Here is a 14,799-nt window from a genome sequence, read left to right as displayed (position 1 = left end):
AGTAGTGCAGTTAAGCGGCTCGGATGCTGGACCCTCAGTTAAAAGGTACTGGCTTCAATCACCGGTCTTCCTCAACAGTCTACATTTACGTTAACGTTTAGGGTGTTTAGCGGTCACTTTTTTCCAAAGTGACTGAAATTTGTCAGAAGAAAGAGAAACCACAATATAATGCAGTCGGTACAGTAAGAACTGTCATAGGAACAAGTGCCAAGCACCTACAATTAGGTTAACCCATTCCTCGTACACAACAAAGATAGCTAGGCTAAGACGCTAGAAGATGCTAAGTACTATTTTTAAGAGGCCAGGATGTACAACATGCAATAAGTGTGGACGGGGTGTTTTTAGGAGAGTAAGGGAGGAGAAAAGGCGTAGGGAGGGGGCAGGGGGGGGGGGGGGGGGGGGGGGGGGTAAGAGAGGACGCTAGAGAAGTGAGCCTTGAGTCTATTGCAGAAGCTGCTGAGCGATCCTGCGGTCCTGACATCAGCAGTGGGCTTGTTCCACCATTACGGTGCCAAAAAAACAGAGAAGAGGTGTGACTTTGTTGTTTGACTTTTGGCTGCTCTTGGGGCTGGTGGTACCAGGCATCCAGCTGAGTCAGTTCACCAGTCCACCTGTTGGTGTCCTTGAGCAAGACTCCTTACCCCTACCACGACATTGTTCGCAAAAGCACATGTCTGTCAATTCAATGGAATTCTCTTTGGATACAAGCGTCTGTTATGTGACCGAATGGTAAATAGCCAGAGGGAGAGTGTCAGAGGGAGAGGGGCGAGATGGAGATAGAAATGCAGTGTGAAGAGGCCGAGGAGCAAACACAACAAGATACTTCACACTGGAAGGGAGGGAGAGAGAGGGAGAGAGAGGGAGAGAGAGGGAGAGACATGGTAACAGAAGAGGCATGAATTCAAACACAGGCCAAACAAGAGAATTACAAATGTAGTAATAAAATTCTATTTGTAGTGAGAGAGACCGAGAGAGAGACAGAGAGAAGCGATAGATAGAGATAGAGACAAAGAGCTGGAAAGAAAGAGAGACATAGAGACAGAGAGATAGAGAGGAAGATAGAGAGACAAATAAAGACATAGATACAGAGAGAGAGATAGATAGACAGTGTACCAGAAACAGAGAGAGACAGACAGAGAAAGAGAGACAGAGTACCAGAGAGAGAGAGAGGGACAGACAGAGAGAGAGAGAGAGAGACAGAGTACCAGAGAGAGAGAGAGGGACAGACAGAGAGAGAGAGAGAGACAGAGTACCAGAGAGAGAGAGAGGGACAGACAGAGAGAGAGAGAGAGATGGAGAAATTCAAACATTCAAATGCAATTCTATTTCTAGAAAGAGAGAGGAGTATGGCGTATGTAGTACCGCTATTTGCAACCAGGAGGGGGGGCAAGGATGACAAATCACGACGGGACCCTTCGTTGCACGGGTGGGAGAGAGAGATAGAGAGGGGTACAAACCGGGGGGTCCGTGACCGGTGAGCGAGGGTAATGATGGATTTGGTGGCAGAGCGGACTGAAGCGCTAAAAAAAACAAAAAACATGAGGGTGATAACTAAGAACAAAGGCCCAGGGGAGAGGAAATGTACTGTAAAACGTACTGCTGTGTGACAGTAGCGGCCCCCCTAAGCAGTCTCCATCGGGGGGGGGGGGTAGTGTGACAGCCACAGTGACAAGTGGTTAACCAAAGCCCTGGTTCTTGGGGGGGGGGGGGGGGCGCGCGAGCTGCACCCGCTGTCTCCCACTGTACGCTTCCTCTAACGCTTAAGGAGAAATATACATTCCGCTCCCGGCTCTCATCTGCCTTTCAAGTGTTCGCTTAATCATCAAGACGATTTTGTTGTGGGGGGAAAGTCTTGCTCAGCCAGCTTGGGGAGGACGCCGGGCTGGCGTTTAATTTTTAATGTGTGGATTAGCTCTCAACTGCTCATTGCGGGGAATAAATTGTCAGGATGTGATCAGCGTGTGTGCAGATTGGGTGAGAGAGATATAAAACGGGGAAGAATAACAGCTTTAATTAGCAAAGTGTGTGTGTGTGTATCTCTCCCGAATGGATCTCATTGATGCGTTTTATCTTTTTCGTTTTCGTCCGTGCGTTCTTCCAGTAATGACGTGCCCGAGCCTCAGCTCGTTCTCATTGGACCACGGGAAATGGAAGATCGTCAACGGCTCGCACTACGAGTACGGCACCAAAATCATCTTCACCTGCAACCCCGGATACTTCCGCCTTGGTCCCGCCCACATCCAGTGCCAGGCCAATGGAGCGTGGAGCTGGAGGAACGAGAGGCCGCGGTGTCGCAGTGAGTTGTCTTTTAAGCGCTTGTCTCTTTTCTTAAGAAAGCACTCTGAGATTATATGTAATTAGACCTCTTATTGATCAACCGAGATTGCAGTGTTCATTTTATTTTTCTCGACCTCCTGATGAGCGCACATTAAGACTGGCGGGACAAACAAAGACAAATCAAAGCCCCTTTCTGTGACTTGTGTTGTGTTGGCAGCATCTTTGTATTCGGACATGTCACTTGAATGCACAGCACCCTTACAAAAGCACTGAAATACAGCGAAATTATACAGTGTGTTCATGCGCACACACACACAGACACACAAAGAGTCACACACAGTCTCACAGTGTCACACGCGCACACACACAGAACAAATCAATTTTTCATTTGGAAAAGGAGGTCTTTGAATCATTCATTCTGCCCTTGTCACAGAGTCTGTTCTGCGACCGGATTTGGTCTGATGTGAAAATATATATAACATTTTCTAACACGCATCCAACCCAATGGCCTGTATACAGCACATTACGTACCATTTCTAGACCAAAAAGGCTGCATAATGACAGATGACGTTCCATTACGGTTAGAACCGAGAATCCCCCCCCTTAGTCACGGGCTGGTTCTGACGCATGTGTTTCTTTACGGTGGTTTGGTACATAAAAGCTTTGTCGTGTCGCACACACATCGCCACGGAGACGACTCTTCCCAGGGCGCTTAACCGCCCAATGGCCCACTTAATAGTGAGGGGACAATGCAGCGAGCGTGATAAAAAACCCATCTTGACAAAGGGAAAATACCGCCATCATTACACGCCCCCTCCCCTCCTCCCCTCCAGTATGAAATAGCACCGGCCCCCGATTACGTTGAGTAAGCTATCGAACCCACGCCCTTGTTGACTGTTTTTGTTTGTTTTTCATGACGATGGTTTTATTCTCTCCCTCCCTTCCCCCACCCCCCCCCCCCCCCCCCCCCCCCCCTTACACACACACACACACACACACACACACACACACACCTGGTCACAGTCATCTCGTGCGGAGACCTCCCCACGCCGCCCAACGGAAAGAAGATCGGCACGCAGAACACCTTCGGCGCCTCGGCCATCTTCAGCTGCAGCCTGGGCTACGTTCTCACCGGCTCCAGCGTCAGGGAGTGCCTGCTGTCGGGGCTTTGGAGCGGCATGGAGACCCTCTGTCTGGGTGAGCATGGGGAAGGGTTAGTGGTAAATGGACTGCATAACACAGCGTTTTTCCAACCGGTGGCCGCTCAAAGCACTCTACAATATTGCCTCGACGCTCAGCCGTTCATTCACTCGTTCACACACTGACGGCGGAGGCAGCCACGCAAGGCGACAGCCAGCTCGTCAGGAGCGGTTAGGGTGAGGCGTCTCGCTCAGGGGACACCTCGACGCTCAGCTAGGAGGAGCCCGGGATCGAACTAGCAACCTTCCGGTTACCAGCCAACGGGCTCCACCTCCTGAGCCACATGCCGCCAATGTTTAGGAAGCCCCCCCCCCCCCCCCCCCCTCCATCCAGTCCCAGTCCCAGGTCCCAGTGCAGCCACCCTCCCCCAGACTTGCCCCAGTGAGGTCAGCGGTCACCAGCGGATTGGACGCGGTGCAATTTGTCCATTCCAGCCCACATCGCCGGAGCTGTCCCTGGTGGGATTTAGAGGGGAGATGGGACCGCGGGTTGGCAGTTATAATTGGTTCTCTTGCTACGTGTGGGCTGTGACTTTGGGAAGTGTTACGGTCTGTGCCAATGGCGTCTGTCTGGGGCTAGGCGCACACTGCAGTGGTGGATTCCACCTATTTGGCACAATGGGAGACTACTAAAAGCACTGTGAGTGCCCAGTGAATGGCAGCTAGGCTTTTTATAAAAGCGTAAACGTTTTCCTGTATTGCGATAAATGATAAGCTGGATTTATAATGCAAGGCCACACATTGTGGCACGGCGACTGGTTGAGATTGCATTCTGTGTCGCTCTGTGGTTGGATCACTATCTTGCTGTCAATGCAATCGCTTACGATACAATTCCCCTTAGTATCAAGGGTAAGTATGGATTGTGCCTGCTTTCAAATTCAAGGTAACTAGCAGTAGAACTAAGGCACAATGCTCTACATTTGAATCTGAAGCACGATTAAGCATTGTATAGCATTGTATGCATTGTATGAAAAACAACATAATATATTATTTATAAAATATATATATATTTTTAACCCTGATCCTACATTTTTTTTGATATATGTAATATATATTTAATTATAAATGGTTCTTAAATAAAATATATATATATATATATATATATATATATATATATATATATATCAAATCATTTTTTAAATAAAAAAATATATTATAATAATTATAATTATATACATTTTTCGTTTTTCATATCGGCAAACCATGCTTAATCATTCCATTTCATAAAAAGACGATAACCCAATCTTTCCATTCTTGTTAAGGCGCCAATTAAAGTATGATGACAGCCAACCAAAGCGCCCATTTCTAAAATCCCCCCCAGTCAACGTACAGCCCCCATGGGAGGCCAATCAAACTGATGAGGCAGAGCATCTGCACATCTGGCCTTGGTGGGCCAACGCCTCCAACAGGAAATGATGTTGCCTATTCCAACTTCTATCAGGAGCCGTCAAGGGTTCGCCTCGGCCAGCAGCAGACCCAATCGCTGAAGAGTTCCCCCTTCTGCACTCACATGACTCTGTGTCTAGGGGGGGGGAGGGAGGGAGAGGGAGTGGAGAGGAGAGGGGGGAATGGAGAGGGAGGAGGAGAGAGAGAGAGAGAGAGATTTTAGAGAGAGATATCGGGAGAGGGAGAGAGAGAGAGACCGAGAGGGAGAGAGACTGAGAGAGAGGGACAGAGGGAGAGACCAGGGGAGAGGGAGAGAGACCGAGAAGGAGAGAGCGAGAGGGAGAGAGACCGAGAAAGACGCAGGGCGAGAGATAGAATTTGTCAAGCCAGGATTCAAACCCACACATCAGCAGAAACGCAGCCCTATCTCCAGCGGCTGCATTAGTCAATATCTGAACCCCCTTTTTTAACCCCCAGTCCCTCCTCTGAGCTCCAAACCCCCCCCCCCCTCCCCCTCTAGATTAGCTCAGTTCATTAAAGAGGAGAGACTACTCTGGGCGGCGGCGATACGACCGGGCGGTGTTAACCTCCCAGCCGCCCCAGTATCCCTTGCTTCAGCGTAATCTCCCGGCATCGGCCTGTCAACCTGCCGGGCCGATAATAAAAAGTGCAGAGCTGAGTCTTGTGGTGGTAGGGAGTGAATTAGTGAAATCACACCACAGCACTCTGCTGCCACTGCCGCCGCCGGGGCTTTTCGAGCCGGGCTGCATTGCCTCGACGACTCCTCCTCCGGCGTGTCGGAGATTTACCGTAGCTGAAAGTAATATGATTACGTGGATGAGCGGAGGGGAGACAGATTTATTTATGGGAACTTTTAGAACATGGCATAAACGCCCGCGCATCTAAACGAGGGAGCTTTGTCCGGGCGGACACATGCAAGTGGGCCGGCGTGTTTCCTGTTTTGTCTGTTTGTTTGTTTTGTTCGTTGTGGCGTGCGGTGTTGTCTATGTTTCTTGAGATTGTTTCGTGTGAATGTAGTCCTGGTTTGAGGTTGTACGTTTAGTTAAGTGACGGCGTTTGGCTGACCTGCGTTTTTTTTGTGAAAAATAAGAAATGCTTTCCAAGCTTTTCATCGCGGCCGAGAATCAATTACCATCCTTCCAGAAACTATGTTTGTGTTGGTCCTGCCCTCCAAAAGATCCATCTCAGTGGACCCAGAATTGGTAATCACACAGCTGAAGCTGGATCTCTCTTCACCTTTTTTCTTTGTGTTAATCTTCTTTCTTCTCCTCTGCCCTTTTCCTCTCCATTGAATCATTGTTCCGCACGTCTCTCTTCATCTCCTCTCTTCATCTCCGCCCTCCTTTGGTGTGTGACCGTGCACAGCGGGTCACTGCGGCATCCCCGAGAGGATCGTCAACGGCCAGGTGATCGGGGAGAACTTTGGCTACCGCGACACGGTGGTCTACCAGTGCAACCCCGGCTTCAGGCTCATCGGCTCCTCGGTGCGCATCTGCCAGCAGGACCACAACTGGTCTGGCCTGCTGCCCGCCTGCATCGGTAAGTGCTCCCTCCATCGCCGTCCCTTTCCATAAGCAAACCTCAAGCATAATGCTGCGTCGCCATGGTATGCTTAACCATAAACTGGAGGAACTAAATGGAAAAGACCACCATCATTACACCGCTCTCTCCCCCTCTCTAGTTTGGAATATTCTTGTTGACTGTTGCAGTAAAAAATTTCATGACGATGGCTTAATTCTCTCTCTACCTCCCTCCCTCCCTCCCAAAGCGCCATGTCCCTGTGTCACTTGACCTGGGTGGCTCTGGTCGGCTTAAACATAAAACTGAGATTTATGTGCATTAGTGGGCATTCTTTTTAAAAAGAAGGACTATTAAACTCGTCATTAATAATTCATATTGCGGAATGTTTACGATAACGCTAACATTGCGGGGAAAGTACGTTGGGACCGAGGCGTGCACGGTGGGGCGTTCACCCGCGTGTGAATGTGCGTTTACCGGGTTTGTCGTGGGCGCTCCCCAGCCACCGCATATCATCTTCCATCTTCCATTAGCCTGCGGACGAGTCGATGCGCCTGCCTTATCCGCGGCCATCTAGACTCTTTCATTCCCCCTCGGCGCCTGCTGAGGTCAATGAGATGCTAATAGTATTCCTATGAAAGGTATGAAAAGGTGTCCATGTACCTCCGGCCTATTGATCCGTTGTATCGAACCCATCCCCGCGGGATTCTCGGCGCCCCGTGTTCTCTGATGCATTTTGCACAAATAAATATCTATTTTCCCTTTCACAATCATTCTTGTTTAAGTCTTTCATTCCTAACACACACATCCCACACACCAATTCCGTCTTCCTGTCCTCCACCACCTTTTTTGTCCAACTCTGGGTGTGAACACTTTCCTTTATCTTCTAAATTTCCACTTCTCTTCTTCACGGTCGCAGCGGTCACCTGTGGCCACCCGGGCAGCCCCATCTACGGGCGGACCACGGGGGAGGGCTTCAACTACAACGACGTGGTGCGCTTCGCCTGCAACAAGGGCTACACCCTGGAGGGCCCCTCCACTGCCCAGTGCCAGGCCAGCAGGCAGTGGAGCCAGCAGCCCCCAACCTGTAGAGGTAGGGGAGGGACGGGGGGGGACAAAACTGTCATTTCGGGGAGAGGTCCTTGAGGTCCTGCCTCCACGGTGCTTTTATCGTCAGGTTGGCTGAAGCTTGACTTGACTTCCTGCCAGTTGATGGCTGGATCCCAAACAGCTGTAGGCGCTGCCTGTTCAGGCAGCTTTGGAAGGCAGGGAGGCGCCTGCTGAGGTGCCTTGTGATAGGCAGGTTTTGAGGGAGGGAAAGACGAATCCTTCGGTGGTCAAGATATCCCACAATGTTGTACAAAAGTTATTTAACAAATGATGGAACTCTGCTGACACTTAGATCCTGATTGAAGAAAATAGGCAGTCAGTCCAAATGGTGTAAAGGTGTTATTATAAATGTTGTACCTGACAAAAATAAAAAAAACGTTAGTTTGGCGACATCAAGACTTTGTGACGCATTACTGCCCCGAAGGTCTGTCTCGATCCAGACACTTTTGAAGGTATCTTTACAAAAACACCGCCTCCAGACGATACTACCTTGCTAGGGAGCACGGCCTTCTGTATGGAATAAAGCTGCATCATCATTGGTGTGGAAAATGAATGGTGCCATCCTACTGAGGGCTCTACAGTGTATCACCAATAATAATCAGCGGATTCAACTATGTTCTGTTAGGTATGGCCACAGCCATTTTAAAAACAATGGCGGCACTTACACTCCTGTAGAACTTACAACGTATATCGTCGTGATATTTTAAGGTTCAACTTGTATTTAGCGTCAAAAAGGCCCAAGTCAAATAGATAGACTTAGGCAGATAGTGATTATGGCATGTAGAAAATACTCTGATTGGCTTAGGATACAGCCAATGAGGAACTGTGAATCAGCAGTATTATGAGAATATAGTTAAGTTAGATATCACCATTTGGCCAAAATATGACTTCGGCAATCATTTTATGAGGCTAACGATATGTTAAGCCACACATAAGACACAACCCTAAAAAAATTGTTCTTTCACGTCGCAATATTTTCATCGTCGCAATACACATCATGTCACCCATAGCCGTACCGCTGGGTCCCTGCCTGGTACCGTGGGTGCGAAAGCGACCGCGAAGGGGGTGTGGGCGGCTGTGTGTTGGTCAAGTGTGAATGGTTGGCGAAATCAGCCGGCAAACAGATGTATGTTGACAATTTGAGTGTAGACGGGGGGGGGGGGGGGGGGGCCCGAACCAGGATGGCAGCCCGCAGCCCCGGCGGAAGCGACAGTCACTGGCTCGTGGTAGCGCATAACAGTCAGCTGCCACACTGAAGGCTGCCAGTCGCCGGAACCACAAGGCCAGCAAGAAATAATAGAAAACACACAGCAGCAGTAACAAGTGCAGCCTGGTGCCAGCCTTCAGCACACGCAGTGTTCCCGGAACGGCTCGATCCCTAGGGTTTTTTACTCGTTTTCAAAGGTCGTCAATAGCAGGGGAAACTAAGTTCATGTTTCTGAAGTTTGGACATTAGGTTAGTTTTATTTACCTTTACAATTAGACATACATTTACACTAAGTCGACGATTTTATCCAAAGTGAGTTACGCAAATTACATTTGTCGGATGAAAGAGAAACAACAATATATCGCTGTCGGTAGAGTAAAGATATTAATAGAAACAAGTGCAATGCACTGACGATGGCTAGGATAAACGATTCCCCGTAAACAACCAATATTGCTAGTATAAGACGCTACACAATGCTTATCACTGTCTTTAAGCGCCAAGTGCCTATTTATGTCTGTAGCAGCAGCACCAGTAGGGTCCATTCTTATTTATTTGACTGGTTGTGTATATACTGGTGCACTGCCATAGCTACGTTGCATTGGAGACATACCTGTGTTGTTCCTACTGGGAACAGTGGTCTTAGTGGGCCTGTAGGACATGATGATACCAGTATGGAAATGGACGATAGACCACAAAAAGTCCAGCATCCAGATTCAAGGCTAAGATACTACTCAATGTATCGCAACTTTTGGTCTTGGATGACTTAAATATAAAAACAAGCTTATCGAAAACACAAGCATTTCAAATAATCAGATTGTCTTTTGACTGTTCAACTTGGCTGAAGAGAGAATCAATAACCCTGTAAACACAATGGGACCATTTCCATTGTGTTTGCTATCAGCTGTAACACATTGGAAGGTGTCCCTGCCAGAACTTTAACTGGTTTTCCTCAAAATATTTGGTTTTAACAACCATTTTAGTGTGCCACTCTCAATTATGGCACTAACAAACGTTGCTGTTCCACTTTTTATTTTTTATGGAACCGCTAAACATATTCTCTGTTGTGTTGACGTTCGGTAATAACTCCCTGACTGCCACGCTTAACATTAGCTCGTCAACGTGTTTCTTCCACCACAAACATCTGACGCTTAATACGTGGACATGAAGGGGAAAAACTCATTAACTACCCTGACAATCAATGCCTGGGCTTTTCTCTATAAAAGTACGCGGCTGGAACACGTCTATACGCCCCTTTGTTGCCATACATATATATACCATCGATTATGTTCCACTAATCTGCACGTCCACACATGTGCATTATTGATCTGCACTCGTTGGGGTGTCGCTCTGAGCTGGATTTCACTCTTGTTCGCCTCCCCCACTGCCTCCCATCGTCCGCTCTGTGGACCAGTGCAGGTCTCCGCAGCGCGTCCGTCACGGGTTCCTGTGTGTGTGACTCGTGGCAAAGAGGCCACCTCCTGTCTCCCCACATGGTGCATTAGTGGCCATTATAGCCGGTGTCAGTCACGTTTAAAAACTCTCTGGCCAAGACGCCACATGCAACTGAGTGACTCCGACAACACAGTGTTTGGTTGTGAATGCAGGAGGGGGCTTTTCAAAGGAAATGTGATCCAAATACCAGGGATATGGAAACATTAGTATGTGAGGCCCGACAGTGCTATGCAACTATTCATTACTGTGAACTTGCTGATCCACAACCTATTTATCCCTTGGAAAAGCCAGAAGGGAAGCAGTCCCACTGCCAAGAAAGGCAAAAGTTTGAACTGAACTTGAACTGTCAGCTTCTCGTATGCATTCAGTGAGCTGTGTTTGCATACAATGCATATGCAGTGTGAATATCTATAAATATATATATCGCATAACTGCACGCCGTGTCGACGCTCCCCTTATTTTTTAAATTGTACACAATGCACGTCTTGCTTTGTGTTCAATTATGTCAAGCCTCGGTGGGCCTGCGTGGTCTAGGGAGTACAATGCGAGAACACAGGGCCAAGGAGAGAGCATTCACAGAGGTCGGGCTCAGATATCACCCTACAACAACAACAAGCATAGTAATGACTTAATCCAGTAATCATTTGCATCCACAGTCGGGGTGGAATTGGTGTGCAGGGGGGATGGGGTGGTGTGGCACACCCATGCATGCTGCGTGAATGTTATTACGATCGGAAGAAGACAATATGCCGAAGTCTCCTTGTAACTTGACGCAGAGCCATGAATAAACAATAGCACGCGCCCCCTGTTTTTTAATCAGTAACTGCCATGCTGGCGGATTTTATATGAGGGGTGTTGGGGGACGTGAGGCACCAGGATTGATGGCGTGACTGTTAAGGGGTCGGAGCCCATTTGAAACGGCTACCTTTGCCCCTGAAATATCCCCCTCGCCGCAGTGAAATATTAAAACGGCGGCGCTGTCATTTATTCTCCCATTAATTCCAGGTCATTCAATATTTCATGACGCATCGCGTGATGCATGTGTCTGTGTTTTTCTTTTTCCTTCTCTCTCCCGAAGTGGTGAACTGCACGGACCCGGGAATTCCGGCCAACTCCATCCGGGAGAGCAAGATCGAGCACGGGAACTTCACGTTCGGCAGCGTGGTGTTCTACGACTGCAACCCGGGCTACTACCTGTTCGGATCCTCCGTGCTCACCTGCCAGCCGGCCGGACACTGGGACAAACCCCTACCGGAGTGCCTGGGTGAGGACCTCCTGTTGGACGTCACTAGGTCCTCGTTGGTGATTGGTCGATAGATAGAGATAGATAGATAGATACTTTAATCATCCCCCTCTGGGAAATCCAGGTATCCAGTAGGCCATGAAGTCAGTCAACGGACGGTACAATTGACAAACAACCAAAATGGACTGGACAAACAGTAAAAGTCAATCAAATGAGTCAATAGAAAGTATGCAATATTGCGCATTAATTGAAATGGCATGTAAAAGAAAAAGAGCCAGAGGTAGAATTAATGCATAAATATTACGCAATTACAAAGTATTAGATTCCTGTTTTTGTTTTTTTTCCAATTGTGTGGCTACGGGCGTGGATCTTTTTAGCGCTTAATTGGGAAACAGCAGAGTTGCGTTTTTTAGGGTTTGGATCAGGACGGTGTGGACTGGTCACTGATTAAATACACTTCCTTATAATCCCTGAAAGCGTCTCTCCCTGGGTCAAACGTCACTATCTCTGTAGGGAATCAGGAAACAAGGCGTAACTCCGCCCCCTTTGCCTTTTGGTTTCCTGCCCCAGGCTGCCTCTCCGTCTTTAGTTCAGCAATAGCATAGTAGGAATGATGGATCCCAGATCAAGGTGTGTCAGTCCATCTGCCTGTCTGCCTGCATGTTCAGTTTATTAAAGCAATATTGTCCAACCATCTGGTCTTATGTACCCCCACACCCAGTCCGAACGGCTCAAGTACCCGTTGTGTGTTATTATCCTTTTCACTAATATTATACTTCCGCTATTATCATTTTGCAATATTAATATTATAATATTTCAATATTTATATTGTAGTGCAGAAGCGTTGGTGTGCTTTTAATCCTAGCCTTACCATTTTTGGTCTGAAGCAAATATCAAGATAGTGTGTTTAAGTTCATTTTTAGGAAATCCAAATTTTGGGATTTCCCTGTGGGATTGATGTCCTCCCTAGAGCTGTGTCTCCCAACCAGTGTGCCCACAAATCATGTGGGATTTAACACACAATCCTGACACAGGTTAATAATTCTGTATATGATTTTCTTCATAATGGATTAATTGTTCAACATAACACAAGTTCTGGCTTCATTTAATATTGATTGATAATGCAATTGCCTGTCTGATTTGTGTTCACCTTGATCCATGTCATACTTTTTTGGCAGTTTTGTTTTGAAATGTTGCGTATTTTTGAACCCTAGTAATGATTATACCCTGGTAATGAATTGACCCTGGTTATGAATTTGCCGTGCAACTGTTAAGTTGGTGTGCCTTAATCATGGAAAAGCCTTTAACAGGAGGAGATTCCTTCAGCATGGGAGGGAGTGGTGATCTTCCGACTTAATTTGCGTTTACAATCAAAAGTTGTACGTTTTATCCCTGTTTTGCTCGCCATCGGTTCGAGTTGTTTCTCGTCCTCCCCATGGTTCTAATAACTCTCGTGATTAAGCGCTGAGGTTAGTTTAGTCTTAGTAATCGCTAAGCCTCCGTAGACTACACTAGTACAAATTGAAGCAACAACAAATCAGGTTTTCATCACCCGGGGTGGTAACAAGCTCTCCTCCGACTTTCCCTCTATGTCAATAATGAGGACGCTTCCTATCTTCTGCGCTAACTTTGTGCCAGACGCTCATTATTGCCATGTGGTTTGTCGATCTGCCTGGTGATTACAGACTTATACTGCCTCCTTGCACGTAGTTCATGTGTTTTCGAAGCTTACTTGACACGGCCTGGCATTGAAACGGCACTGCACTCTTCTATTTGTTGAACGCTGAATGCAAATGTCCAGCCCGTGAAAAGACTGGTGGGGCTTGTTAGAGGGCAGAGAGCGTACGCCAATCTTTTGTCCTGCCTGTCATGTACGGTTTTGCAATTAAGGGAAAGCTGGTATGTCAGTAAGTGTACGTAAGTGTACTGTGCACCTTTCAGTCCCTTTTTTCTTCCCCACGACGCAAATACGCGAGGAGGTTGGCAGTTCAATGTGTCTTGGCTAACCTTTAATCATCCTCCGTTTCGTTTCATCATTCAGCCTGTAGGATATCTACGTATGAGCCGTTTTCGGAGAGTGGGTGGGGTTGTTTCCACCTAAACCAATCAGCAAGCAGATAAAGATTTCGCAAGCGACATTGCACTCTGTGGTCGAGTTTAGAGCCGATATTTCTGGACATTTTCCTCGAAACGGCTTCAACAGCAGAATCCATTGACGTAAAGAAACAGTTAATGGCTAAGTGCTAATTGTTGCGCTCCACATGGATTCTGTCAGCATACTGTATGTCCAGACCTAGGATGGGTCGGTGTGAATTCATGCTGAGCAGAGTAGCACTCAACCATCCAATGCCAGACCCTGAATCACAGGCCATTTGTCAAGAGAGGCCCAGCTGGAACCAGGCAAAACTAACTCAAGACTCTCTCTCTCTCTCTCTCTCTCTCTCTCTCTCTCTCTCTCTCTCTCTCTCTCTCTCTCTCTCTCTCTCTCTCTCTCTCTCTCTCTCTCTCTCTCTCTCTCTCTCTCTCTCTCTCTCTCTCTCTCTCTCTCTCTCTCTCTCTCTCTTTGTCATTCAGAGGTGGACTGTGGCAACCCTGGCGCCCCACCCCAGGGTGTCATGGTGGGGGAGAAGTTCACGGCGGGCTCCACCGTGCACTACTCGTGCGTGGGCGAACGCCAGCTCCTGGGCGACGCCTCCCTCACCTGTCAGCTCAACGGGCACTGGAGCGCGGCTCTGCCCCACTGCTCAGGTGAACACACACAAACACAGGCAGACACAAACACACACAAAGGCACTTATGCACACAACTGTGCACACTCTCTTGCAAGTTCACTCGCACGCACACACACACACTCTGTACTCTCTCTTTTGAACGTTCACATGCACACATATACACCTTTTCTCTCCCTCTTGCTCGTGCGCACACGCAGACACACACATTCTTTTTCTCTCTCTCTCTCTTGCACGTGCACAAGCAGACACATAAACAATTTCTCTCTCTCTCTCCCTTGCACGTGCACATGCACACACTTTCTCTGTCTCTCTGACTGTGTCTCTTTCGCACGCACACACACACACTCAGTCACACACTCTTACTCCCTTTCTCTCATGAACCACCACCACCTATTTAACCTACGCTAACGAGCATCATTCAGTAAGAATAGATGGAACATTCCAGAATGTTTAGCGGATGTACCCCAGGGTCTCGTTGGATGCGCCTGGGTTTGGCTAATGAGCGCTAATTGCTGGTGCGACGTTGGACTGGTGCCAGATACCCCTCATCAATACGTCTCCCCCGTTATCCGTGGCGGAGGCGGTGGCGGCCATTATCCTTTCTTTGATACCGTGGTGGCGGCGGGGGAGTGATGGATAGGCTTCACATGTTGC

The 14,799-nt window shown here is 48.0% G+C and overlaps 1 protein-coding gene across 1 annotated transcript in view; it reads left to right on the top strand.

Moving 5' to 3' along the window:
* The window catches only part of LOC115553642 (CUB and sushi domain-containing protein 3-like), a 251,189-nt gene that overhangs the window by 182,629 nt on the left and 53,761 nt on the right, over positions 1–14,799 (top strand). Inside the window, 6 exon segments of the mRNA XM_030370072.1 lie at positions 2,102–2,296; positions 3,301–3,474; positions 6,249–6,422; positions 7,321–7,494; positions 11,249–11,434; positions 13,988–14,161. Coding sequence (XP_030225932.1) covers positions 2,102–2,296; positions 3,301–3,474; positions 6,249–6,422; positions 7,321–7,494; positions 11,249–11,434; positions 13,988–14,161 — 1,077 coding nt within the window.

The sequence above is a fragment of the Gadus morhua genome, chromosome 11 (assembly GCF_902167405.1).
Source record: "Gadus morhua chromosome 11, gadMor3.0, whole genome shotgun sequence".
NCBI classification, from domain to species: Eukaryota; Metazoa; Chordata; class Actinopteri; order Gadiformes; family Gadidae; genus Gadus; species Gadus morhua.
This window is presented reverse-complemented; position numbering and strand designations above follow the sequence as displayed.